Source organism: Salmo trutta, chromosome 18, assembly GCF_901001165.1.
Source record: "Salmo trutta chromosome 18, fSalTru1.1, whole genome shotgun sequence".
In the NCBI taxonomy this organism is placed as follows: domain Eukaryota; kingdom Metazoa; phylum Chordata; class Actinopteri; order Salmoniformes; family Salmonidae; genus Salmo; species Salmo trutta.
The window spans coordinates 5,919,952-5,947,305 of NC_042974.1; the positions used below are offsets into that span (position 1 = coordinate 5,919,952).

A 27,354-nucleotide genomic window follows, 5' to 3' on the forward strand; every position below is an offset into this window, starting at 1 on the left:
GACATACAGGGACTGGGCTGCCTGCTCAGTACAACATACAGGGACTGGGCTGCCTGCTCAGTATGACATACAGGGACTGGGCTGCCTGCTCAGTATGCCATACAGGGACTGGGCTGCCTGCTCAGTATGACATACAGGGACTGGGCTGCCTGCTCAGTATGACATACAGGGACTGGGCTGCCTGCTCAGTATGCCATACAGGGACTGGGCTGCCTGCTCAGTACAACATACAGGGACTGGGCTGCCTGCTCAGTACGACATACAGGGACTGGGCTGCCTGCTCAGTATGACATACAGGGACTGGGCTGCCTGCTCAGTACAACATACAGGCACTGGGCTGCCTGTTCAGTATGACATACAGGGACTGGGCTGCCTGCTCAGTATGACATACAGGGACTGGGCTGCCTGCTCAGTATGACATACAGGGACTGGGCTGCCTGCTCAGTACAACATACAGGGACTGGGCTGCCTGCTCAGTACGACATACATGGACTGGGCTGCCTGCTCAGTATGACATACAGGGACTGGGCTGCCTGCTCAGTACAACATACAGGGACTGGGCTGCCTGTTCAGTATGACATACAGGGACTGGGCTGCCTGTTCAGTATGACATACAGGGACTGGGCTGCCTGTTCAGTATGACATACAGGGACTGGGCTGCCTGTTCAGTATGACATACAGGGACTGGGCTGCCTGTTCAGTATGACATACAGGGACTGCTACTGAATAGCAATTCAGAGGGAAACAGAGCAGACACTAAACAGTCACTATTAAGGCTGTTGAGATAACACTGAGATAAACAGTTCTATGAATGATATCCAATGGGGCGAATGAACAAGTTGTTGAATAAACAACTTAAAAAGGCTTTATAGAGCACTCATAGGGTCTTCATAAGCTCTACATACTGTAGCTAGTTTGTACACATCTGGATGTATACAGAGTGCCTCACTGTGTAGCAGAGCTGGCACAGGATACTAGGTGACGTACTGTAGAGGAGAATGTCACAGCTTATATAGCCTTCTTAGTGCATTGATAATGGCTTCATAAGCCCTCCATAACCATTTGTAAACAGAGTTTTGCTGTGTAGCAGAGCTGGCAATGCATAGGATACCAGGTGTAGTGGTGAAGCATGACATACTGTAGAGGGGATACCTCGGGGGAACTTAGTTCCTGATCTTCAGGACATCTATTTGGTCACACAGACTGGGTTGGTTCCTCTGTGGGATGACCTCATCACAACAGCTCATTGGTCACAGACTGGGTTGGTTCCTCTGTGGGATGACCTCAACACAACAGCTCATTGGTCACAGACTGGGTTGGTTCCTCTGTGGGATGACCTCAACACAACAGCTCATTGGTCACAGACTGGGTTGGTTCCTCTGTGGGATGACCTCACCACAACAGCTCATTGGTCACAGACTGGGTTGGTTCCTCTGTGGGATGACCTCAACACAACAGCTCATTGGTCACAGACTGGGTTGGTTCCTCTGTGGGATGACCTCATCACAACAGCTCATTGGTCACACAGACTGGGTTGGTTCCTCTGTGGGATGACCTCAACACAACAGCTCATTGGTCACACAGACTGGGTTGGTTCCTCTGTGGGATGACCTCAACACAACAACTCATTGGTCACACAGACTGGGTTGGTTCCTCTGTGGGATGACCTCAACACAACAGTTCATTGGTCACTCAGACTGGGTTGGTTCCTCTGTGGGATGACCTCATCACAACTGCTCATTGGTCACACAGACTGGGTTGGTTCCTCTGTGGGATGACCTCAACCCAACAGCTCATTGTTCACTCAGACTGGGTTGGTTCCTCTGTGGGATGACCTCAACACAACAGCTCATTGGTCACTCAGACTGGGTTGGTTCCTCTGTGGGATGACCTCAACACAACAGCTCATTGGTCACTCAGACTGGGTTGGTTCCTCTGTGGGATGACCACATCACAACAGCTCATTGGTCACACAGACTGGGTTGGTTCCTCTGTGGGATGACCTCAACACAACAGCTCATTGGTCACAGACTGGGTTGGTTCCTCTGTGGGATGACCTCATCCCAACAGCTCATTGGTCACACAGACTGGGTTGGTTCCTCTGTGGGATGACCTCAACACAACAGCTCATTGGTCACTCAGACTGGGTTGGTTCCTCTGTGGGATGACCTCAACACAACAGCTCATTGGTCACTCAGACTGGGTTGGTTCCTCTGTGGGATGACCTCAACACAACAGCTCATTGGTCACTCAGACTGGGTTGGTTCCTCTGTGGGATGACCTCATCACAACAGCTCATTGGTCACACAGACTGGGTTGGTTCCTCTGTGGGATGACCTCAACACAACAGCTCATTGGTCACAGACTGGGTTGGTTCCTCTGTGGGATGACCTCAACACAACAGCTCATTGGTCACAGACTGGGTTGGTTCCTCTGTGGGATGACCTCATCACAACAGCTCATTGGTCACACAGACTGGGTTGGTTCCTCTGTGGGATGACCTCAACACAACAGCTCATTGGTCACACAGACTGGGTTGGTTCCCCTGTGCAGAGTGGAAAACTAACGGTAACATCTTACTGAAAGCCCTCAGCTATAATGCTTTATGTCTTATAATGTGTCTTACAGTAGTAGGCTTACAGTACGGTATTTCTCTGTAGGACATTTTTAACATTGTAATACATCATACCTGCATGCATTGGCAAGTGTTACCATGTTTATTGAACAGATTGATAATTGTTGTTGTTTGAATAGGCATATTAGCAACATGTTTGTTTCAAGTAATAACGTTTATTGTCCATATAAAGTGGTTGAGATTTTTATGAAACAGGTGGAAATGGAGCATTATTACGATGCCTGTTTATTCAGCAACATTTGGATGTCACTTCCTATACTGAATGTATTTCAAACAATGGTGACTGCCAAGAGAGAGGTTTATCATATCACTGCTGCGCGCTTCTTCCATGGTTAATGACATGATTTGGTTATGTAGCTGTGTGATAGTGCCTTCTCTATCAACCTGGACGATGAACACACACACACACACACACATCAACGATGAACACATAAATCAATTACAATCACGTTGTGAAACAAGGGTGTGCACTGTCAGATAATTAGGTCCATCAGAAACACTTCATTATCACACACTCACACACACACACACACACCCCTGGCCCCATCATTTATTTATAATGTCAACATAGTCCTAATTTGTTTACAACCAGGACTCCACATTCAGACAGATATTTCACGGAAACAAATAAACAGGATGATTTGTGAATTTGTTTCAGCCTGTTGCCTTAGAGTGGGTTATTTAATAGACTTGGGAGTGAAACAGAGAGCAGAGGACTAGAAGATGACTTCTTGTCTGTTCTGTGACCTTTATCACTGTTTAGTTCAATGTCCCTGTTACGTATCACTTGGATAAATAAACCGCTGAAGATGAAGACAGACCGGTCATATCAGGTCTTATCTTTCAGGATAAGGGTTAGGATTTCCATTTAGCTTTGGGTTTGGAGACATAAATTGTGTTTACAGATGAAGTTGACATTTTGTCATGATGCTTGTGACCAGTATCCCTTGTGAGAGGCCCTGGCAGTAAGAGCATCAATGATTGGATAAGCCACCTTGGAACAGCCTCCTGAGGAGACTTCAGACCTTTCAAAACAACATGTTGTTACTGCACATCTCTACTTATAATACATTGAAATGATGGAGTGCTTTTGTAGGACCTGAGTTTGAACTTGCTCTTCTAACTTTCTCTTTCCTCTGCAGGGTGAAAAGGGATCAGCTGGGGAGCCTGGTGCGGAAGGGAAACCTGGAATAAATGTAAGATACTGTTTTTAATCCCATTCTGTTTATTCATATGCATCATTAATTATTAACATAGTCAGTTGCCCTAAATAAATGTAAGGTGCTACCTTTGCTATTTTACTATCGTACGCTGTTTATTCATTTGCATCGTTAATAATAAAAACAGTGGCCTAAATAAATGTGCATGTTAATTTAGTTTGGAAGGGTGTTGGAAGGCGCTGCCAGGTTAATTTAGTTTGGCCTATTTACTTGTTTTTAGAACATTCTCTTGCCTGCCCCCTCTGTCCCCTCCACGTCCGTGCTAATATTAGGTTGTAGTTGTTATTTAAAGCTAGCGTGTGATATTTAAGGGTAAAGGGGACACCTAAGAAGACAGAATGTCTTGTATGCATGACTGCCATGTGAGCGAGTATCGTTTTCCTGATAGGAGAACTAACTACGGGGTCTGGCTCAGTGGAAGACTACAGCCATATAACCGTGCCCAAAGCAATCCACGTTCCACATGTATATGTCCTCCGCTTGTACAGTCATAGACGTATAAGGTGACAGAGAAAAAGCCCGTCTGGTGGTTATGTAAGGAATATGACTGCAGCTTTATATCATCGGATCTGTTGTTTTTATGTGTTGAAGTTGTAAATATAGCCTTTGCAGTAAGGTACGCTTCCTCTGAGTGTTTCTCTACTGTAAAATATGATATTTACACTTAGTCAGTGATCAAGTGTCAATTGGGACATTTCCCTCTAGACTTTCTCACTGTGGTCAGCCTTTCGGCGTGGTTTCTGGAACTCAGTGGGTAGAGCACGGCGATTACAACGTCAGGATGGTGGGTTTGATTCCCGGGGCCACCCCATACAAAAAAATGTATTCAGGTAATGACTGTAAATCTCTTTGGATTAAAGCTTCTGCTAAATGTGAACTCTACATCTGAGTACTAATGAGCAGGTTGTTTTCCTATAGACGGTCTCACCAGGATCAGCCTCTCAACCTAAAGCTAGGGGTGATGTTCAGCTATGGCGGTGAATCGCTGAGCCAATGGAAACTTAGCAAAAAGCATTTTCTAGAGTAACCTCTGTGGTATTCGTTGGGCCTGGCCACTCTAGATATCTCTGTTACCCTTACGGGATCTGGTTCCAACACAGCTTTGAAGGCAGTTCCCACTCACATGACACAAATCGCATACCAAACGGCAACCTATTCCCTATGTAGTGCACTACTTTTGACCAGGGCCAGTAGGGTTGACCAGGGCACATAGGGCTCTAGTCACAGTAGGGCACTATGTGGGGAACAGGGTGCCATTAGGGACGCAGTCACAACAGACAAGACAAACCCCTTACTGTAACTCTAAAGGTGTATCTCTTAGTCTCTCCACACATGACAAAACTTCACCTCTCTTGTCTAAAGTAAAGTGCCATTACCACCAGCCAGGCAGCCACTCTGGTTAGAAAGAGGCAGAGGGTGCGCCATAAATGGGACCCTATTCCCTATGTAATGCACTACTTTAGACCAGAGCACAATAAAGCGAATAGGGTGCCATTTGGGACTCAGGCAGCAAGTAAGTAAACATAATTAGTCTGCTGTCTTGAGAAATTCCCCTGCTACTCTCTCTCTCTCTCTCTCTCTCTCTCTCTCTCTCCCCTCTGCTCTCTCTCTCTATCCCCTCTGCTCTCTCTCTCTTTCCTCCCTCTCTCTCTCTCCCCGTTGCTCTATCTCTCTATCCCCACTTCTCCCTCCACACCATATCCCTCGCTATCCCCTCCCTTCTTCCCTCCCATTTGTCTCTCTCTCCCCCTCCCCCTCTATTTATTTGCTAGCTGAAGCGGTAGATGTAGAGTCTGTACTGGGGAGCTGCCAGATTGTGTTGTTGTGGCCTGGGCGCTGTCAGAGCGAGAGAGCTGCCAGATTGTGTTGTTGTGGCCTGGGCGCTGTCAGAGCGAGAGAGCTGCCAGATTGTGTTGTTGTGGCCTGGGTGCTGTCAGAGGGAGAGAGCTGCCAGATTGTGTTGTTGTGGCCTGGGCGCTGTCAGAGGGAGAGAGCTGCCAGATTGTGTTGTTGTGCTCTGGGCGCTGTCAGAGGGAGAGAGCTGCCAGATTGTGTTGTTGTGGCCTGGGCGCTGTCAGAGGGAGAGAGCTGCCAGATTGTGTTGTTGTGGCCTGGGCGCTGTCAGAGGGAGAGAGCTGCCAGATTGTGTTGTTGTGGCCTGGGCGCTGTCAGAGGGAGAGAGCTGCCAGATTGTGTTGTTGTGGCCTGGGAGCTGTCAGAGGGAGAGAGCTGCCAGATTGTGTTGTTGTGGCCTGGGCGCTGTCAGAGCGAGAGAGCTGCCAGATTGTGTTGTTGTGGCCTGGGCGCTGTCAGAGCGAGGGAGGCACAGTGCTGTGTGTGTGTGTTGTGGCCTGGGCGCTGTCAGAGCGAGAGAGGCACAGTGCTGTGTGTGTGTTGTGGCCTGGGCGCTGTCAGAGCGAGGGAGGCACAGTGCTGTGTGTGTGTTGTGGCCTGGGCGCTGTCTGAGCGAGGGAGGAACAGTGCCACGTGTGTGGGTGTGTGTAGGTGTGTGCGTGCGTGCGTGTGTGTGTTGTAGCCCGGGCACTGTCGGAGCAAAGGAGGCACAGTGCCATGTGTGTAGGTGTGTGTGTGTAGGTATTGTGGCTTGGGCGCTGTCAGAGCGAGAGAGGCACAGCGCCGTGTGTAATTAGCAAGCCTAGTGTACACAGCTCCCTGTATTGTCTCACACCGTGCTGCTGCAGGAGAGACAGAGATGACGGAGACTGAACAGAGTAGACCTGTATCGTCTCACACCGTGCTGCTGCAGGAGAGACAGAGAGGACAGAGACTGAGCAGAGTAGACCTGTATCGTCTCACACCGTGCTGCTGCAGGAGAGACAGAGAGGACAGAGACTGAGCAGAGTAGACCTGGGTTCAAATACTACTTCAAATCACTTAAAATACTTGGTATTGAATTTGCCTGGTGATATGTAACCAATGTAGTCAACTGTAAACCCTGTAAACCCGAGTCAGCGCTAGAGTCAGCGCTAGAGTCAGCGCTAGAGTCAGCGCTAGAGTCAGCGCTAGAGCAAAGACTCAAATCCTCCCATCCCTGCCTCCCATCTCTCCCTGCCTGCCTGTCACAAGGCCCAAGAACACTGAGCAGAGGCTAACAAGAGTTGTCTCTCCCTCTCTCTCTCCCTCTCCCTGCCTAGATATGTGGTCTGAGCCCCAGCCTCTAAACAAGGAGGCAGAGATATCATGGTCTATACTGGTCTGATCTTAGGGAGACAGGACAGAGATATCATGGTCTATACTGGTCTGATCTTAGGGAGACAGGACAGAGATATCATGGTCTTTATTTACTGGTCTGATCTTAGGGAGACAGGACAGAGATATCATGGTCTTTACTGGTCTGATCTTAGGGAGACAGGACAGAGATATCATGGTCTTTACTGGTCTGATCTTAGGGAGACAGGACAGAGATATCATGGTCTTTACTGGTCTGATCTTAGGAAGACAGGACAGAGATATCATGGTCTTTATTTACTGGTCTGATCTTAGGGAGACGGAACAGAGATATCATGGTCTTTACTGGTCTGATCTTAGGGAGACAGGACAGAGATAACATGGTCTTTACTGGTCTGATCTTAGGGAGACAGGACAGAGATATCATGGTCTTTACTGGTCTGATCTTAGGGAGACAGGACAGAGATATCATGGTCTTTATTTACTGGTCTGATCTTAGGGAGACGGAACAGAGATATCATGGTCTTTACTGGTCTGATCTTAGGGAGACAGGACAGAGATAACATGGTCTTTACTGGTCTGATCTTAGGGAGACAGGACAGAGATAACATGGTCTTTGCTGGTCTGATCTTAGGGAGACGGAACAGAGATATCATGGTCTTTACTGGTCTGATCTTAGGGAGACAGGACAGAGATATCATGGTCTTTGCTGGTCTGATCTTAGGGAGACGGAACAGAGATATCATGGTCTTTACTGGTCTGATCTTAGGGAGACAGGACAGAGATAACATGGTCTTTACTGGTCTGATCTTAGGGAGACAGGACAGAGATAACAAGGTCTATACTGGTCTGATCTTAGGGAGACAGGACAGAGATAACATGGTCTTTACTGGTCTGATCTTAGGAAGACAGGACAGGGAAGGAAAAAGGTCCAGCCTCTCCCTAAAGACATCATTATCTTCAGCAGACAGCAGAGAGGGAGAGAGGGGACCTTTCTCTAACGATCAACAACATACATCATTTAGAAGTGGCCTCAGTGTCAGCCCACTACATTCTCTATGTTGTTCCTTCATACCACCACAGTGTTAAGCAGCAGACCTGGGTTCAAATACTATTTGAAATCTTTAAAACAATGTATAAGTTTGCTCTAGCCTGTCTGGAGTGCCAGAGGGCGGTGTTTGCAGTTTTGAGACTATTCTACTGGTCCAGTAAGACAGGCAAGCTCAATCAAGCCCAGATAAAGTATGATTGAAATAGTATTTGAACCCAGGTCTTCCAGGTTGTAAACTGGGCCAGGATGGATCTATACAGTAGGTTGAATATAGAGTTAAAACATGTAGGAGGATATTTGGACAGTGGAATCAGAACAAATGTAAATACCTATTCAGTATGTTTTTTTGTTATTCTGAACCCTTAACATTTGTGTAATAATTAAGTGAGTATTGTACTAGATCCAGATGTCTGCATTTGCTGAAGAGGTACCATTAGCTGATGCCATGACGACAGCTAGTCTTCCAGCGGTCCACTGGCTTTAGTGGGTGTATCAAACTTCTTCCTAGAAATAAACCATTTAAATGACCAGGGCTTTCCCATCCAGGGGAAATGGGGCTTTTAAATCCAGGATGTATCACAACCGGCCGTGATTGGGAGTCCCATAGGACGGCGCACAACTGGCCCAGCGTCGTCCGGGTTTGGCCGATGTAGGCCGTAATTGTAAATAAGGATTTGTTTTTAACTGACTTGCCTAGATAAATAAAGGTTAAATAAAAACATATATACTTTTTATGAAATGTCCCTCAAAGTGCATGGTTCTAGTCTGTTACCGTGGAGTTTAATCCACTAAAAACTTAAGACATTCTGTTCAATCCATGGTCAGTTCAGGTACTGTGATGGGTAAAATCCCTTGACACACTGTAAAGTGTTAATAACCTGGTTTATGGTCTGGGTTATTTGAATGTCTTATGAGATCAATACATGATCAAGTGTCCAAATGTTCTATAGCTTAACTATAAACCTATAGAATACCACCATCACTATAAATCTATAGAATACCACCATCACTATAAACCTATAGAATACCACTATAAACCTATATAATACCACTATAACTATAAACCTATAGAATACCACTATAACTATAAACCTATATAATACCACCATCACTATAAACCTATAGAATACCACTATAAACCTATATAATACCACTATAACTATAAACCTATAGAATACCACTATAACTATAAACCTATAGAATACCACTATAAACCTATAGAATACCACTATAAACCTATAGAATACCACTATAACTATAAACCTATAGAATACCACTTTAAACCTATAGAATATCACTATAAACCTATAGAATACCACCATCACTATAAACCTATAGAATACCACTTTAAACCTAAAGAATACCAACATCACTATAAACCTATAGAATACCACTTTAAACCTATAGAATACCAACATCACTATAAACCTATAGAATACCACCATCACTATAACCCTATAGAATACCAACATCACTATAAACCTATAGAATACCACTATAAACCTATAGAATACCACTTTAAACCTATAGAATACCAACATCACTATAAACCTATAGAATACCACTATAAACCTATAGAATACCACTATAAACCTATAGAATACCACTTTAAACCTATAGAATACCACTATAAACCTATAGAATACCACCATCACTATAAACCTATAGAATACCATATATCTAAGCCTATAGTTCAGATCAGTTTATCATGAATTTGTTCCTGCATCATAAATATTGATCCAGACCTGCAGATAGGGAAACTGACACTGACAGTGCTATACTAGTAGGGGATGTTGATCTAACATTAAAATGGCTCTGGGTGATTTATATTACTATTGGTAAAGTCAACACCACTGAATGTTCACACATTAAAATGCAGCAGTTGAAGTTGAGAATCTGCAGTCAGTGCGGTTTTATGTATTGCTGCTATACATGATGAAGCTGTCTGGTATGGTCTCAACCGTTTCTTATACTGTACAATCAATAGCTGTACTGTAGAGATTCATTTATGTGTGTAGTTATGTGACTGGGACAAAGCACATCAATGAACATTTCTTTAAATGTGAGAGATTTAGCCAGCTGGCTAGTTTTCATGCAGTAATATTGATATAGTGTCCATTAGTTTATTATGTCTAGGGAACTATGCTTGGTTAAATGGGGTATTCTGACTTCTTACCAAGTGTATTTTACTGTAATGTGTTAAAGTCCAAATGAAATCAGATGATGAAATTGGGTTAAAATGTGTTATCTATTATAACATAACACATGTCTGGTGACAAAGCCATGTTTTAATATCAGTATCTATCTATCGTACATGATGTGAAAAACAAGCCAGTTGGACAGACTGGGCATTATTACTGTATACTATGTTACTAACAGACAGTACATCATGTAGGCCTGACCAAAGTTGGGACATTGAGTGTTCTGCATTATGAAGCATTTACATGACACTACAGAATCCTATGACAGCCGTGTTAGCTCCTGTTAACATTACATAACATGGGGAATATTGAAACAATCTAACTGAATGTCTAGGATTAGAACACTATTTTATCAAGTGTTCCACTCCGCTAGCCAGCACCTCGCCTAAATAGGTGTGCGTTTCTTTCGCCTCTGGATTCCAGGTTTACCATTGAACTTGAAGCCCAGAGACATATTGTAATGCCATGCTACTGGTGGCAGAGAAGTCAGGCGCAGGAGAGTGGAAACTGATTTACAACGGTTGTGTTTAATAACCGTAAACCACCGTCAACAGAACAATACAATAAATGGCTCAAACAAAACCCAGTCACTACCAGCATACGGTGCACAATCACTACAACAAACAATTACGGACAAGGACATGGGGGGAACAGAGGGTTAAATACACAACATGTACTTGTTGGAATTGAAACCAGGTGTGATGGAAGACAAGACAAAACCAATGGAAAATGAAAAATGGATCGGCGATGGCTAGAAGGTCGGTGACGTCGACCGCCGATGCCGCCCGAACAAGGAGAGGAACCAACTTCGGCGGAAGTCGTGACAAATATATTTAGAGAGTTTGGCCATTTTTCATATTTAGAGAATAAAGGAGAGCCGCACACTCTAGGAGCTCAGATGCAAAAATATTTATGTCCAACGTTTTGACAGACAAGCTGTCTTCATCAGGGTATAATGACAAACACTGCGGGATGACTCGTTTATATAGTGTCAAAAGACACACACAGGTGTCTGTAATCATGGCCGGGTGTGGCCTGATATCATTGGTTAATTCTCATATATTAAAATAGCATACAAAAAACAAATGGATAGCGTATGATCATAGACACAATTTAGCTGCATAAGCCTACAAACATTTACAATGGCAAAATCACAATAATCATAAGAATGGCTTCAGATCAAAGTCTACGTTGAGACCGAAGGGAGCAAGAGTCTTTAAGTTAAAGATCCAGGCAGCCTCTCGTTTTAACAATAAATTGTCGAGGTCACCCCCTCTCCTAGGGAGGGTGACATGTTCGATACCAATATAACGTAGAGACGAAATCGAGTGGTTTGCTTCCAAAAACCTGTATTCCAGACTAGCTGACACGATGCTATTCTCCTGATTTATGACCACTTTTCTTCTCTGGCCTCCATTGATTTAGTCACCCTAATTTTGACCAAGGTTAGCAACTCCTATCACTTTTGGATTGGATTATCATAGACATTGGTTTTCTTGGACAAACAATGTGTTTTTCATTGGACCACCTACACAGAGTTATGTTGCTGTACTTCTCTGTTTAGTCCTGCAGGACCAGTAATGTCTATGATTCAGACTGACTCTAAGTACAAAGACATTTGACAAAGAGTTTCCTGGACTATTCAGAGACCCCGATACCTGCGGACACAGATATCAGCAGCACATGTCAAGCCAAAACACTAATCAATCAATCAATCAATCAATCAGTAAAATGTATTATGTAAAGGCCTTTTTACAGCAGCAGTTGTCACAAAGTGCTTATACAGAAACACAGCCTAAAACCCCAAACAGCAAGCAATGCAGATGTAGAAGCACAGTGGCTAGGAAAAACTCCCAATAAGGCAGGAACCTAGGAAGAAACCTAGAGAGGAACCAGGCTCTGAGGGGTGGCCAGTCCTCTTCTGGCTGTACCTGGTAGAGAGGAACCAGGCTCTGAGGAGTGGCACATCCTGGGTGCTGACTAACAGAGCATAAACTGTAGACTAGGTGCTGACTAACAGAGAGTAAACTGTAGGCTAGGTGCTGACTAACAGAGAGTAAACTGTAGGCTAGGTGCTGACTAACAGAGAGTAAACTGTAGGCTAGGTGCAGACTAACAGAGAGTAAACTGTAGGCTAGGTGCTGACTAACAGAGAGTAAACTGTAGGCTAGGTGCTGACTAACAGAGAGTAAACTGTAGGCTAGGTGCTGACTAACAGAGAGTAAACTGTAGGCTAGGTGCTGACTAACAGAGAGTAAACTGTAGTCTAGGTGCTGACTAACAGAGAGTAAACTGTAGACTAGGTGCTGACTAACAGAGAGTAAACTGTAGGCTAGGTGCTGACTAACAGAGAGTAAACTGTAGGCTAGGTGCTGACTAACAGAGAGTAAACTGTAGGCTAGGTGCAGACTAACAGAGAGTAAACTGTAGGCTAGGTGCTGACTAACAGAGAGTAAACTGTAGGCTAGGTGCTGACTAACAGAGTAAACTGTAGGCTAGGTGCTGACTAACAGAGTAAACTGTAGGCTAGGTGCTGACTAACGGAGAGTCAACTGTAGGCTAGGTGCTGACTAACAGACAGTAAACTGTAGGCTAGGTGCAGACTAACAGAGAGTAAACTGTAGGCTAGGTGCTGACTAACAGAGAGTAAACTGTAGGCTAGGTGCTGACTAACAGACAGTAAACTGTAGGCTAGGTGCTGACTAACGGAGAGTAAACTCTAGGCTAGGTGCTGACTAACAGACAGTAAACTGTAGGCTAGGTGCTGACTAACAGAGAGTAAACTGTTTTGTAGGTGCTGACTAACATGGAGTAAACTGTAGGCTAGGTGCTGACTGGAAAAATGTCTTCGTTCATTTTTGACAACCTAAAGGTATCTAATGTCTTTGTTCTTTATTGACAACATAAAGGTGTCTAAAGTCTTTGTTCTTTATTGACAACAGAAAGGTGTCTGATGTATTTGTTTTTTCCCAGGGCTTGAAAGGAGACTCAGGTCCTATTGGCCCCAAAGGTGATCAAGTAAGTCATAATCCCTGATCTATGGTTTGGCTTTAAACATTAGTAAATAGCATGAGCTGATGCACACCCCTAAATGTTTGTAGAGGTGCTGACTAACAGACAGTAAACTGTAGGCTAGGTGCTGACTAACAGACAGTAAACTGTAGGCTAGGTGATGACAAACAGACAGTCAACTGTAGGCTAGGTGCTGACTAACGGAGAGTAAGCTGTAGACTAGGTGCTGACTAACAGAGAGTAAACTGTAGACTAGGTGCTGACTAACAGAGAGTCAACTGTAGGCTAGGTGATGAGAAACAGAAAGTAGAGTGTAGGCTAGGTGCTGACTAACAGAGAGTAAACTGTAGGCTAGGTGCTGACTAACAGAGAGTAAACTGTAGGCTAGGTGCTGACTAACAGACATTCAACTGTAAGCTAGGTGCTGAAAAACAGAAAGTCAACTGTAGGCTAGGTGCTGACTAACAGAGAGTAACCTGTAGGCTAGGTGCTGACTAACAGAGAGTCAACTGTAGGCTAGGTGCTGACTAACAGAGAGTAAACTGTAGACTAGGTATTGACTAACAGACAGTAGACTGTAGGCTAGGTGCTGACTAGCGGAGAATAATCTGTAGGCTAGGTGCTGACAATCAGACAGTCAACTGTAGGCTAGGTGCTGACTAACGGAGAGTCAACTGTAGGCTAGGTGCTGACTAACAGAGAGTTAACTGTAGGCTAGGTGCTGACTAACAGAGAGTGAACTATAGGCTAGGTGTTGACTAACGGAAAATAAACTGTAGGCTAGGTGCTGACAAACAGAGAGTCAACTGTAAGCTAGTTGCTGACTAACAGACAGTCAACTGTAGGCTAGGTGCTAAGTAATGGAAAATAAACTGTTGGCTAGGTGCTGACTAACGGAGAATAATCTGTAGGCTAGGTGCTGACTAACGGAGAATAATCTGTAGGCTAGGTGCTGACTAACAGAGAGTAAACTGTAGGCTAGATGCTAACTAACGGAGAATAATCTGTAGGCTAGGTGCTGACTAACTGAGAGTAAACTGTAGGCTAGGTGCTGACTAACGGAAAGTAAACTGTAGGCTAGGTGCTGACTAACAGAGAGTCAACTGTAGACTAGGTGCTGACTAACAGAGAGTAAACTGTAGACTAGGTGCTGACTAACAGAGAGTAAACTGTAGACTAGGTGCTGACTAACGGTGAGTAAACTGTTGGCTAGGTGCTGACTAACAGAGAGTAAACTGTAGGCTAGGTGCTGACTAACAGAGAGTAAACTGTAGGCTAGGTGCTGACTAATGGACAGTAAACTGTTGGATAGGTGCTGACTAACAGAGAGTAAACTGTAGACTAGGTGCTGACTAACAGAGAGTAAACTGTAGACTAGGTGCTGACTAACGGAGAGTAAACTGTTGGCTAGGTGCTGACTAACAGAAAGTAAACTGTAGGCTAGGTGCTGACTAACAGAGAGTAAACTGTAGGCTAGGTGCTGACTAACAGAGAGTAAACTGTAGACTAGGTGCTGACTAACGGAGAGTAAACTGTTGGCTAGGTGCTGACTAACAGAAAGTAAACTGTAGGCTAGGTGCTGACTAACAGAGAGTCAACTGTAAGCTAGTTGCTGACTAACAGACAGTCAACTGTAGGCTAGGTGCTAAGTAATGGAAAATAAACTGTTGGCTAGGTGATGACTAACGGAGAATAATCTGTAGGCTAGGTGCTGACTAACGGAGAATAATCTGTAGGCTAGGTGCTGACTAACTGAGAGTAAACTGTAGGCTAGATGCTAACTAACGGAGAATAATCTGTAGGCTAGGTGCTGACTAACAGAGAGTAAACTGTAGACTAGGTGCTGACTAACAGAGAGTAAACTGTAGACTAGGTGCTGAATAACGGAGAGTAAACTGTTGGCTAGGTGCTGACTAACAGAGAGTAAACTGTAGGCTAGGTGCTGACTAACAGAGAGTAAACTGTAGGCTAGGTGCTGACTAATGGACAGTAAACTGTTGGCTAGGTGCTGACTAACAGACAGTAAACTGTAGACTAGGTGCTGACTAACAGAGAGTAAACTGTAGACTAGGTGCTGACTAACGGAGAGTAAACTGTTGGCTAGGTGCTGACTAACAGAAAGTAAACTGTAGGCTAGGTGCTGACTAACAGAGAGTCAACTGTAGACTAGGTGCTGACTAATGGAGAGTCAACTGTAGGCTAGGTGCTGACTAACAGAGAGTAAACTGTAGGCTAGGTGCTGACTAACAGAGAGTAAACTGTTGGCTAGGTGCTAACTAATGGAAAATAAACTGTTGGCTAGGTGCTAACTAACGGAGAATAATCTGTAGGCTAGGTGCTGACTAACAGAGAGTAAACTGTAGGCTAGATGCTAACTAACGGAGAATAATCTGTAGGCAAGGTGCTGACTAACGGACAGTAAACTGTTGGCTAGGTGCTGACTAACGGAGAGTAAACTGTAGGCTAGGTGCTGACTAACAGAGAGTCAACTGTAGGCTAGATGCTGACTAACAGAGAGTCAACTGTAGACTAGGTGCTAACTAACAGAGAGTAAACTGTAGGCTAGGTGCTGACTAACAGACATTAGACTGTAGGCTAGGTGCTGACTAACAGAGAGTAAACTGTAGGCTAGGTGCTGACTAACGGAGAGTCATCGGTAAGCTAGGTGCTGACAAACGGAGAGTCAACTGTAGGCTAGGTGATGACTAATGGAGAGTAAACTGTTTTGTAGGTGCTGACTAACAGAGAGTAAACTGTAGGCTAGGTGCTGACTAACAGAGAGTCAACTGTAGGCTAGGTGCTGACTAACAGAGAGTCAACTGTAGGCTAGCTGCTGACTAACAGAGAGTAAGCTGTAGATTAGGTGCTGACTAACGGAGAGTCAACTGTAGGCTAGCTGCTGAGTAATAGAGAGGCAACTGTTGACTAGGTGCTGACTAACGGAAAATAAACTATAGGCTAGGTGCTGACTAACAGAGAGTAAACTGTAGGCTAGGTGCAGACTAACAGAGAGTCATCGGTAAGCTAGGTGCTGACAAACGGAGAGTCAACTGTTATGTAGGTGCTGACTAACAGAGAGTAAACTGTAGGCTAGGTGCTGACTAACAGAGAGTAAACTGTAGACTAGTTGCTGACTAACGGAGAGTAAACTGTTGGCTAGGTGCTGACTAACAGAGAGTAAACTGTAGGCTAGGTGCTGACTAACAGAGAGTAAACTGTAGGCTAGATGCTGACTAACAGAGTCAACTGTAGACTAGGTGCTAACTAACAGAGAGTAAACTGTAGGCTAGGTGCTGACTAACAGACAGTAGACTGTAGGCTAGGTGCTGACTAACAGAGAGTAAACTGTAGGCTAGGTGCTGACTAACGGAGAGTCATCGGTAAGCTAGGTGCTGACAAACGGAGAGTCAACTGTAGGCTAGGTGATGACTAATGGAGAGTAAACTGTTTTGTAGGTGCTGACTAACAGAGAGTAAACTGTAGGCTAGGTGCTGACTAACAGAGAGTCAACTGTAGGCTAGGTGCTGACTAACAGAGAGTAAGCTGTAGATTAGGTGCTGACTAACGGAGAGCCAACTGTAGACTAGGTGCTGAGTAATAGAGAGGCAACTGTTGACTAGGTGCTGACTAACGGAAAATAAACTATAGTCTAGGTGCTGACTAACAGAGAGTAAACTGTAGGCTAGGTGCTGACTAACAGAGAGTCATCGGTAAGCTAGGTGCTGACAAACGGAGAGTCAACTGTTATTTAGGTGCTGACTAACAGAGAGTAAACTGTAGGCTAGGTGCTGACTAACAGAGAGTAAACTGTAGACTAGTTGCTGACTAACGGAGAGTAAACTGTTGGCTAGGTGCTGACTAACAGAGAGTAAACTGTAGGCTAGGTGCTGACTAACAGAGAGTAAACTGTAGGCTAGGTGCTGACTAACAGAGAGTAAAATATAGGCTAGGTGCTGACTAACAGAGAGTAAACTGTAGGCTAGGTGCTGACTAACGGAGAGTCAACTGTAGACTAGGTGCTGACAAACGGAGAGTCAACTGTTTTGTAGGTGCTGACTAACAGAGAGTAAACTGTAGGCTAGGTGCTAACAGAGAGTAAACTGTAGGCTAGGTGCTGACTAACAGAGAGTAAACTGTAGGCTAGGTGCTGACTAACAGAGAGTAAACTGTAGGCTAGGTGCTGACTAACGGAGAGTAAACTGTAGGCTAGGTGCTGACTAACAGAGAGTAAACTGTAGGCTAGGTGCTGACTAACAGAGAGTAAACTGTAGGCTAGGTGCTGACTAACAGACAGTAAACTGTAGACTAGGTGCTGACTAACAGAGAGTAAACTGAAGGCTAGGTGCTGACTAACAGACAGTAAACTGTAGACTAGGTGCTGACTAACAGAGAGTAAACTGTAGGCTAGGTGCTGACTAACGGAAAATAAACTATAGGCTAGGTGCTGACTAACGGAGAGTCAGCTGTATGCTAGGTTCTGACTAACAGAGAGTCAACTGTAAGCTATGTGCTGACTAACAGAGAGTAAACTGTAGGCTAGGTGCTGACTAACAGAGAGTAAACTGTAGGCTAGGTGCTGACTAACAGACAGTAAACTGTAGGCTAGGTGCTGACTAACAGAGAGTAAACTGTAGGCTAGATGCTGACTAACAGAGTCAACTGTAGACTAGGTGCTAACTAACAGAGAGTAAACTGTAGGCTAGGTGCTGACTAACAGACAGTAGACTGTAGGCTAGGTGCTGACTAACAGAGAGTAAACTGTAGGCTAGGTGCTGACTAACGGAGAGTCATCGGTAAGCTAGGTGCTGACAAACGGAGAGTCAACTGTAGGCTAGGTGATGACTAATGGAGAGTAAACTGTTTTGTAGGTGCTGACTAACAGTGAGTAAACTGTAGGCTAGGTGCTGACTAACAGAGAGTCAACTGTAGGCTAGGTGCTGACTAACAGAGAGTCAACTGTAGGCTAGCTGCTGACTAACAGAGAGTAAGCTGTAGATTAGGTGCTGACTAACGGAGAGCCAACTGTAGACTAGGTGCTGAGTAATAGAGAGGCAACTGTTGACTAGGTGCTGACTAACGGAAAATAAACTATAGTCTAGGTGCTGACTAACAGAGAGTAAACTGTAGGCTAGGTGCTGACTAACAGAGAGTCATCGGTAAGCTAGGTGCTGACAAACGGAGAGTCAACTGTTATTTAGGTGCTGACTAACAGAGAGTAAACTGTAGGCTAGGTGCTGACTAACAGAGAGTAAACTGTAGACTAGTTGCTGACTAACGGAGAGTAAACTGTTGGCTAGGTGCTGACTAACAGAGAGTAAACTGTAGGCTAGGTGCTGACTAACAGAGAGTAAACTGTAGGCTAGGTGCTGACTAACAGAGAGTAAAATATAGGCTAGGTGCTGACTAACAGAGAGTAAACTGTAGGCTAGGTGCTGACTAACGGAGAGTCAACTGTAGACTAGGTGCTGACAAACGGAGAGTCAACTGTTTTGTAGGTGCTGACTAACAGAGAGTAAACTGTAGGCTAGGTGCTAACAGAGAGTAAACTGTAGGCTAGGTGCTGACTAACAGAGAGTAAACTGTAGGCTAGGTGCTGACTAACAGAGAGTAAACTGTAGGCTAGGTGCTGACTAACGGAGAGTAAACTGTAGGCTAGGTGCTGACTAACAGAGAGTAAACTGTAGGCTAGGTGCTGACTAACAGAGAGTAAACTGTAGGCTAGGTGCTGACTAACAGACAGTAAACTGTAGACTAGGTGCTGACTAACAGAGAGTAAACTGAAGGCTAGGTGCTGACTAACAGACAGTAAACTGTAGACTAGGTGCTGACTAACAGAGAGTAAACTGTAGGCTAGGTGCTGACTAACGGAAAATAAACTATAGGCTAGGTGCTGACTAACGGAGAGTCAGCTGTATGCTAGGTTCTGACTAACAGAGAGTCAACTGTAAGCTATGTGCTGACTAACAGAGAGTAAACTGTAGGCTAGGTGCTGACTAACAGAGAGTAAACTGTAGGCTAGGTGCTGACTAACAGACAGTAAACTGTAGACTAGGTGCTGACTAACAGAGAGTAAACTGAAGGCTAGGTGCTGACTAACAGACAGTAAACTGTAGACTAGGTGCTGACTAACGGAGAGTCAGCTGTAGGCTAGGTTCTGACTAACAGAGAGTCAACTGTAAGCTAGGTGCTGACTAACGGAGAGTAAACTGTAGGCTAGGTGCTGACTAACAGAGAGTAAACTGAAGGCTAGGTGCTGACTAACGGAGAGTAAACTGTAGGCTAGGTGCTGACTAATGGAGAGTAAACTGTAGGCTAGGTGCTGACTAACAGAGAGTCAACTGTAGACTAGGTGCTGACTAATGGAGAGTCAACTGTAGGCTAGGTGCTGACTAACAGAGAGTAAACTGTAGGCTAGATGCTGACTAACAGAGAGTCAACTGTAGACTAGGTGCTAACTAACAGAGAGTAAACTGTAGGCTAGGTGCTGACTAACAGAGAGTCAACTGTAGACTAGGTGCTGACTAACAGAGAGTAAACTGTTGGCTAGGTGCTAACTAACAGAGAATAATCTGTAGGCTAGGTGCTGACTAACGGAGAGTCATCGGTAAGCTAGGTGCTGACAAACGGAGAGTCAACTATAGGCTAGGTGATGACTAACAGAGAGTCAACTGTAGGCTAGATGCTGACTAATGGACAGTAAACTGTAGGCTAGGTGCTGACTAACGGAGAGTAAACTGTAGGCTAGGTGCTGACTAACAGAGAATCAACTGTAAGCTAGGTGCTGACTAACAGAGTTAACTGTAGACTAGGTGCTGACTAACAGAGAGTAAACTCTAGGCTAGATGCTGACTAACGAAGTGTCAACTGTTTTCTAGGTGCTGACTAACGGAGAGTCAACTGTAGGCTAGGTGCTGACTAACAGAGAGTAAACTGTAGGCTAGGTGCTGACTAACAGAGAGTTAACTGTAGGCTAGGTGCTGACTAACAGAGAGCAAACTGTAGGCTAGGTGCTGACTAACAGAGAGCAAACTGTTGGCTAGGTGCTAACTAATGGAAAATAAACTGTTGGCTAGGTGCTAACTAACGGAGAATAATCTGTAGGCTAGGTGCTGACTAACAGAGAGTAAACTGTAGGCTAGATGCTAACTAACGGAGAATAATCTGTAGGCTAGGTGCTGACTAACGGACAGTAAACTGTTGGCTAGGTGCTGACTAACGGAGAGTAAACTGTAGGCTAGGTGCTGACTAACAGAGAGTCAACTGTAGGCTAGATGCTGACTAACAGAGAGTCAACTGTAGACTAGGTGCTAACTAACAGAGAGTACACTGTAGGCTAGGTGCTGACTAACAGACAGTAGACTGTAGGCTAGGTGCTGACTAACAGAGAGTAAACTGTAGGCTAGGTGCTGACTAACGGAGAGTCATCGGTAAGCTAGGTGCTGACAAACGGAGAGTCAACTGTAGGCTAGGTGATGACTAATGGAGAGTAAACTGTTTTGTAGGTGCTGACTAACAGAGAGTAAACTGTAGGCTAGGTGCTGACTAACAGAGAGTCAACTGTAGGCTAGGTGCTGACTAACAGAGAGTCATCGGTAAGCTAGGTGCTGACAAACGGAGAGTCAACTGTTATGTAGGTGCTGACTAACAGAGAGTAAACTGTAGGCTAGGTGCTGACTAACAGAGAGTCAACTGTAGGCTAGGTGCTGACTAACAGAGAGTCATCGGTAAGCTAGGTGCTGACAAACGGAGAGTCAACTGTTTTGTAGGTGCTGACTAACAGAGAGTAAACTGTAGGCTAGGTGCTGACTAACAGAGAGTAAACTGTAGACTAGTTGCTGACTAACGGAGAGTAAACTGTTGGCTAGGTGCTGACTAACAGAGAGTAAACTGTAGGCTAGGTGCTGACTAACAGAGAGTAAACTGTAGGCTAGGTGCTGACTAACAGAGAGTAAACTGTAGGCTAGGTGCTGACTAACAGAGAGTCATCGGTAAGCTAGGTGCTGACAAACGGAGAGTCAACTGTAGGCTAGGTGATGACTAATGGAGAGTAAACTGTTTTGTAGTTGCTGACTAACAGAGAGTAAACTGTAGGCTAGGTGCTGACTAACGGAGAGTCATCGGTAAGCTAGGTGCTGACAAACGGAGAGTCAACTGTAGGCTAGGTGATGACTAATGGAGAGTAAACTGTTTTGTAGGTGCTGACTAACAGAGAGTAAACTGTAGGCTAGGTGCTGACTAACAGAAAGTCAACTGTAGGCTAGGTGCTGACTAACAGAGAGTCATCGGTAAGCTAGGTGCTGACAAACGGAGAGTCAACTGTTATGTAGGTGCTGACTAACAGAAAGTAAACTGTAGGCTAGGTGCTGACTAACAGAGAGTCAACTGTAGGCTAGGTGCTGACTAACAGAGAGTCATCGGTAAGCTAGGTGCTGACAAACGGAGAGTCAACTGTTATGTAGGTGCTGACTAACAGAGAGTAAACTGTAGGCTAGGTGCTGACTAACAGAGAGTAAACTGTAGACTAGTTGCTGACTAACGGAGAGTAAACTGTTGGCTAGGTGCTGACTAACAGAGAGTAAACTGTAGGCTAGGTGCTGACTAACAGAGAGTAAACTGTAGGCTAGGTGCTGACTAACAGAGAGTAAACTGTAGGCTAGGTGCTGACTAACGGAGAGTCATCGGTAAGCTAGGTGCTGACAAACGGAGAGTCAACTGTAGGCTAGGTGATGACTAATGGAGAGTAAACTGTTTTGTAGGTGCTGACTAACAGAGAGTAAACTGTAGGCTAGGTGCTGACTAACAGAGAGTCAACTGTAGGCTAGATGCTGACTAACAGAGAGTCAACTGTAGGCTAGCTGCTGACTAACAGAGAGTAAGCTGTAGATTAGGTGCTGACTAACGGAGAGCCAACTGTAGACTAGGTGCTGAGTAATAGAGAGGCAACTGTTGACTAGGTGCTGACTAACGGAAAATAAACTATAGGCTAGGTGCTGACTAACAGAGAGTAAACTGTAGGCTAGGTGCTGACTAACAGAGAGTCATCGGTAAGCTAGGTGCTGACAAACGGAGAGTCAACTGTTATGTAGGTGCTGACTAACAGAGAGTAAACTGTAGGCTAGGTGCTGACTAACAGAGAGTAAACTGTAGACTAGTTGCTGACTAACGGAGAGTAAACTGTTGGCTAGGTGCTGACTAACAGAGAGTAAACTGTAGGCTAGGTGCTGACTAACAGAGAGTAAACTGTAGGCTAGGTGCTGACTAACAGAGAGTAAAATGTAGGCTAGGTGCTGACTAACAGAGAGTAAACTGTAGGCTAGGTGCTGACTAACGGAGAGTCAACTGTAGACTAGGTGCTGACAAACGGAGAGTCAACTGTTTTGTAGGTGCTGACTAACAGAGAGTAAACTGTAGGCTAGGTGCTGACTAACAGAGAGTAAACTGTAGGCTAGGTGCTGACTAACAGAGAGTAAACTGTAGGCTAGGTGCTGACTAACAGAGAGTAAACTGTAGGCTAGGTGCTGACTAACGGAGAGTAAACTGTAGGCTAGGTGCTGACTAACAGAGAGTAAACTGTAGGCTAGGTGCTGACTAACAGAGAGTAAACTGTAGGCTAGGTGCTGACTAACAGACAGTAAACTGTAGACTAGGTGCTGACTAACAGAGAGTAAACTGAAGGCTAGGTGCTGACCAACAGACAGTAAACTGTAGACTAGGTGCTGACTAACAGAGAGTAAACTGTAGGCTAGGTGCTGACTAACGGAAAATAAACTATAGGCTAGGTGCTGACTAACGGAGAGTCAGCTGTAGGCTAGGTTCTGACTAACAGAGAGTCAACTGTAAGCTATGTGCTGACTAACAGAGAGTAAACTGTAGGCTAGGTGCTGACTAACAGAGAGTAAACTGTAGGCTAGGTGCTGACTAACAGACAGTAAACTGTAGACTAGGTGCTGACTAACAGAGAGTAAACTGTAGGCTAGGTGCTGACTAACGGAAAATAAATTATAGGCTAGGTGCTGACTAACGGAGAGTCAGCTGTAGGCTAGGTTCTGACTAACAGAGAGTCAACTGTAAGCTAGGTGCTGACTAACGGAGAGTAAACTGTAGGCTAGGTGCTGACTAACAGAGAGTAAACTGAAGGCTAGGTGCTGACTAACGGAGAGTAAACTGTAGGCTAGGTGCTGACTAATGGAGAGTAAACTGTAGGCTAGGTGCTGACTAACAGAGAGTCAACTGTAGACTAGGTGCTGACTAATGGAGAGTCAACTGTAGGCTAGGTGCTGACTAACAGAGAGTAAACTGTAGGCTAGATGCTGACTAACAGAGAGTCAACTGTAGACTAGGTGCTAACTAACAGAGAGTAAACTGTAGGCTAGGTGCTGACTAACAGAGAGTCAACTGTAGACTAGGTGCTGACTAACAGAGAGTAAACTGTTGGCTAGGTGCTAACTAACAGAGAATAATCTGTAGGCTAGGTGCTGACTAACGGACAGTAAACTGTTGGCTAGGTGCTGACTAACGGAGAGTAAACTGTAGGCTAGGTGCTGACTAACAGAGAGTCAACTGTAGGCTAGATGCTGACTAACAGAGAGTCAACTGTAGACTAGGTGCTAACTAACAGAGAGTAAACTGTAGGCTAGGTGCTGACTAACAGACAGTAGACTGTAGGCTAGGTGCTGACTAACAGAGAGTAAACTGTAGGCTAGGTGCTGACTAACGGAGAGTCATCGGTAAGCTAGGTGCTGACAAACGGAGAGTCAACTATAGGCTAGGTGATGACTAACAGAGAGTCAACTGTAGGCTAGATGCTGACTAATGGACAGTAAACTGTAGGCTAGGTGCTGACTAACGGAGAGTAAACTGTAGGCTAGGTGCTGACTAACAGAGAGTCAACTGTAAGCTATGTGCTGACTAACAGAGTTAACTGTAGACTAGGTGCTGACTAACAGAGAGTAAACTGTAGGCTAGATGCTGACTAACGAAGTGTCAACTGTTTTCTAGGTGCTGACTAACGGAGAGTCAACTGTAGGCTAGGTGCTGACTAACAGAGAGTAAACTGTAGGCTAGGTGCTGACTAACAGAGAGTTAACTGTAGGCTAGGTGCTGACTAACAGAGAGCAAACTGTAGGCTAGGTGCTGACTAACAGAGAGCAAACTGTTGGCTAGGTGCTGACTAACAGAGAGTAAACTGTAGGCTAGGTGCTGACTAACAGAGAGCAAACTGTAGGCTAGGTGCTGACTAACAGAGAGCAAACTGTTGGCTAGGTGCTGACTAATAGAGAGTAAACTGTTGGCTAGGTGCTGACTAACAGAGAGTAAACTGTAGACTAGGTGCTGACTAACAGAGAGTAAACTGTAGACTAGGTGCTGACTAACAGAGAGTAAACTGTAGGCTAGGTGCTGACTAACAGAGAGCAAACTGTAGACTAGGTGCTGACTAACAGAGAGTAAACTGTAGGCTAGGTGCTGACTAACAGAGAGCAAACTGTAGACTAGGTGCTGACTAACAGAGAGTAAACTGTAGACTAGGTGCTGACTAACAGAGAGTAAACTGTTGGCTAGGTGCTGACTAACAGAGAGTAAACTGTAGACTAGGTGCTGACTAACAGAGAGTAAACTGTAGGCTAGGTGCTGACTAACAGAGAGTAAACTGTTGGCTAGGTGCTGACTAACAGAGAGTAAACTGTAGACTAGGTGCTGACTAACAGAGAGTAAACTGTAGGCTAGGTGCTGACTAACAGAGAGCAAACTGTAGACTAGGTGCTGACTAACAGAGAGTAAACTGTAGACTAGGTGCTGACTAACAGAGAGTAAACTGTAGGCTAGGTGCTGACTAACAGACAGTAAACTGTAGGCTAGGTGCTGACTAACAGAGAGCAAACTGTTGGCTAGGTGCTGACTAACGGAGAGTAAACTGTAGAGAAAGAAAGGAAGCTGTGTACTCTATACATGTTCCCAACTATTTGATAGGAAAACGTAACCAAGATTTCAATAACGCATCCCCTTTTTCAGGGTGGCTTTGTATATTAACATTGTACAGTCATGTACATTCATGGATGAACACAAACATTAGGAATAAACGGGTCATGTGACAAAGCGGACCACCCAGGTTGCATGACTGATGGTCTGACTTCAGAATTCAATCTGTTCGACCACTGGTCATTTCACCAAACAGGCTGAACATCATTGGACAGGAACTACTATCATCATAGCACATTACAAACTTGATCTGCTGTCCAGCCCAGATTATAGTGTTGTACAGAGTCCAATATAGTATTTCTGATCAGTCAGACATGACAATTATTTGTACCAGACACACCTTTCTAAAAAACCTCATGCCTCGCTGGTGGTCAGTCTAAATACATTCTATTACCATATTATTAGATCACTAAATGGGTACATGAAAAGTTGAACTGTTTACCATCATTGAAAAAACTCAGACAGAACAGTAATACAGTCTAGACGGGTCCAGCAAGCTGGGGATTTAAAGCATTCACAAATACAGTGGAGACTTAATTATCAGCATTCTTTTATAGCCTGTTCATTGAAAGGGAATTTGAATTACAGTAGGCAAATTCCTCTTATTGCAATTCAAAATATATGTAGAAAAAATTCTCTAAAACCACAGTGGGATTTCTTTGCTCTGTAAGAGATGGAATGTTTTCCGTTCTCTAATTAGTTACCATATTGTTCATATTTACACGAACAGTACTCACATATGCACACATACACACATTCATTTCCACTTTCATTATTGGTGAGGGAGCTGCTGTATTATTGTAGGGTTATTGTAGGTACACAGTCTTCCAGCCTTGAAGTTTTAATGAGCTATCTGTTTGGTTCTCTGAAGAGGAGAGAGCAAAATAGAGAGAGAGAGAAGGAGAGCGAGAGAGAGGGAGAGCACCAAATGAGTCTATTTTGTAGAGCTATCGGAGTGAGGGGCAAATGTGATTATTTATATTTTTGGGTCAGAACAGTAATGAGTACCTCAATATTCCCAAGCAGGAAGGAATATTTTGGGTGAGACACCTGTGAATACAACCCAAACGGTCATGAATAACTAATTAGTCATAAATAATCTTAACTTTCCAGATCATATAGACCTAATTGGTTAATGGCATAAAGTTTGGCAAATGTCTAAAAACTTTGTACCATGGTTGCAAGTCATTGTAAACAAAATACTGTAGCTCAGTTGGTAGAGCATCGGTCTGGCAATGCCAGGATAGTGGGATTGATTCCTGGGACCATATGTAAAAAATATATGCACGCATGACTATAAGATTCTTTGGATTAAACACTTGTCTGGTAAATGGCATGTAAGACAAGCAGTGAAGGAAGTCCTTTTTTTAAAGCAGGACATAACACTTCTTTACTGACTTCATTTATCCAGTACACTTATAGTCTAGCACTGATCTGACAAACCATTAAGGAGCTTTTATTTAAAGGAAACATTTTTAAAAGGACACATGTATTATTTAAAAGGACACATGTATTATTTAAAAGGACACATGTATTCATTAATAGGACACATGTATTCATTAATAGGACACGTATTCATTAATAGGACACATGTATTCATTAATAGGACACATGTATTCATTAATAGGACACTTGTATTCATTAATAGGACACATGTATTCATTAATAGGACACATGTACTCATTAAAAGGACACATGTATTCATTAAAAGGACACATGCTTACAAACCATAATTCAATGGATAGTGAACATATTTTAATTGAAAATCAGGCAGAGGGAAAGTTTTATAGAGAAGGAAGATACTATTATGGAGAAATATCCAGCTTGTGCATGTGAGAATAGATAGTAGAAAAAACAGAGGAGAGTAGACCGAGGGTTTGAGAGGTGCTGTTTACATTGTGTTATGGGAAAACTACTCTCTTCCTGCTAATTCATTCAAAGGAGTTTACACAGTTGGGAACTACCTGGTACCTAATGGCAGAAGTAGTCTTCTAGACAAACAGTCAGCTTGTGAGAATAGACAGTAAACTAGTAGAGAAGAATGTAGTTGGAAGTGTGCGATACATTGAG

At 44.2% G+C, this 27,354-nt stretch overlaps 1 protein-coding gene across 3 annotated transcripts in view; it reads left to right on the plus strand.

Annotated features, from left to right (window-relative positions):
• The window catches only part of col19a1 (collagen, type XIX, alpha 1), a 161,212-nt gene that overhangs the window by 53,087 nt on the left and 80,771 nt on the right, over positions 1-27,354 (plus strand). For all 3 annotated transcript variants that reach the window (XM_029697582.1, XM_029697585.1, XM_029697583.1), the window contains exons 13-14: positions 3,778-3,831; positions 13,270-13,314. In XM_029697582.1, the coding sequence (XP_029553442.1) occupies positions 3,778-3,831; positions 13,270-13,314 (99 nt within the window). The remainder of the gene's footprint in view (positions 1-3,777; positions 3,832-13,269; positions 13,315-27,354) is intronic.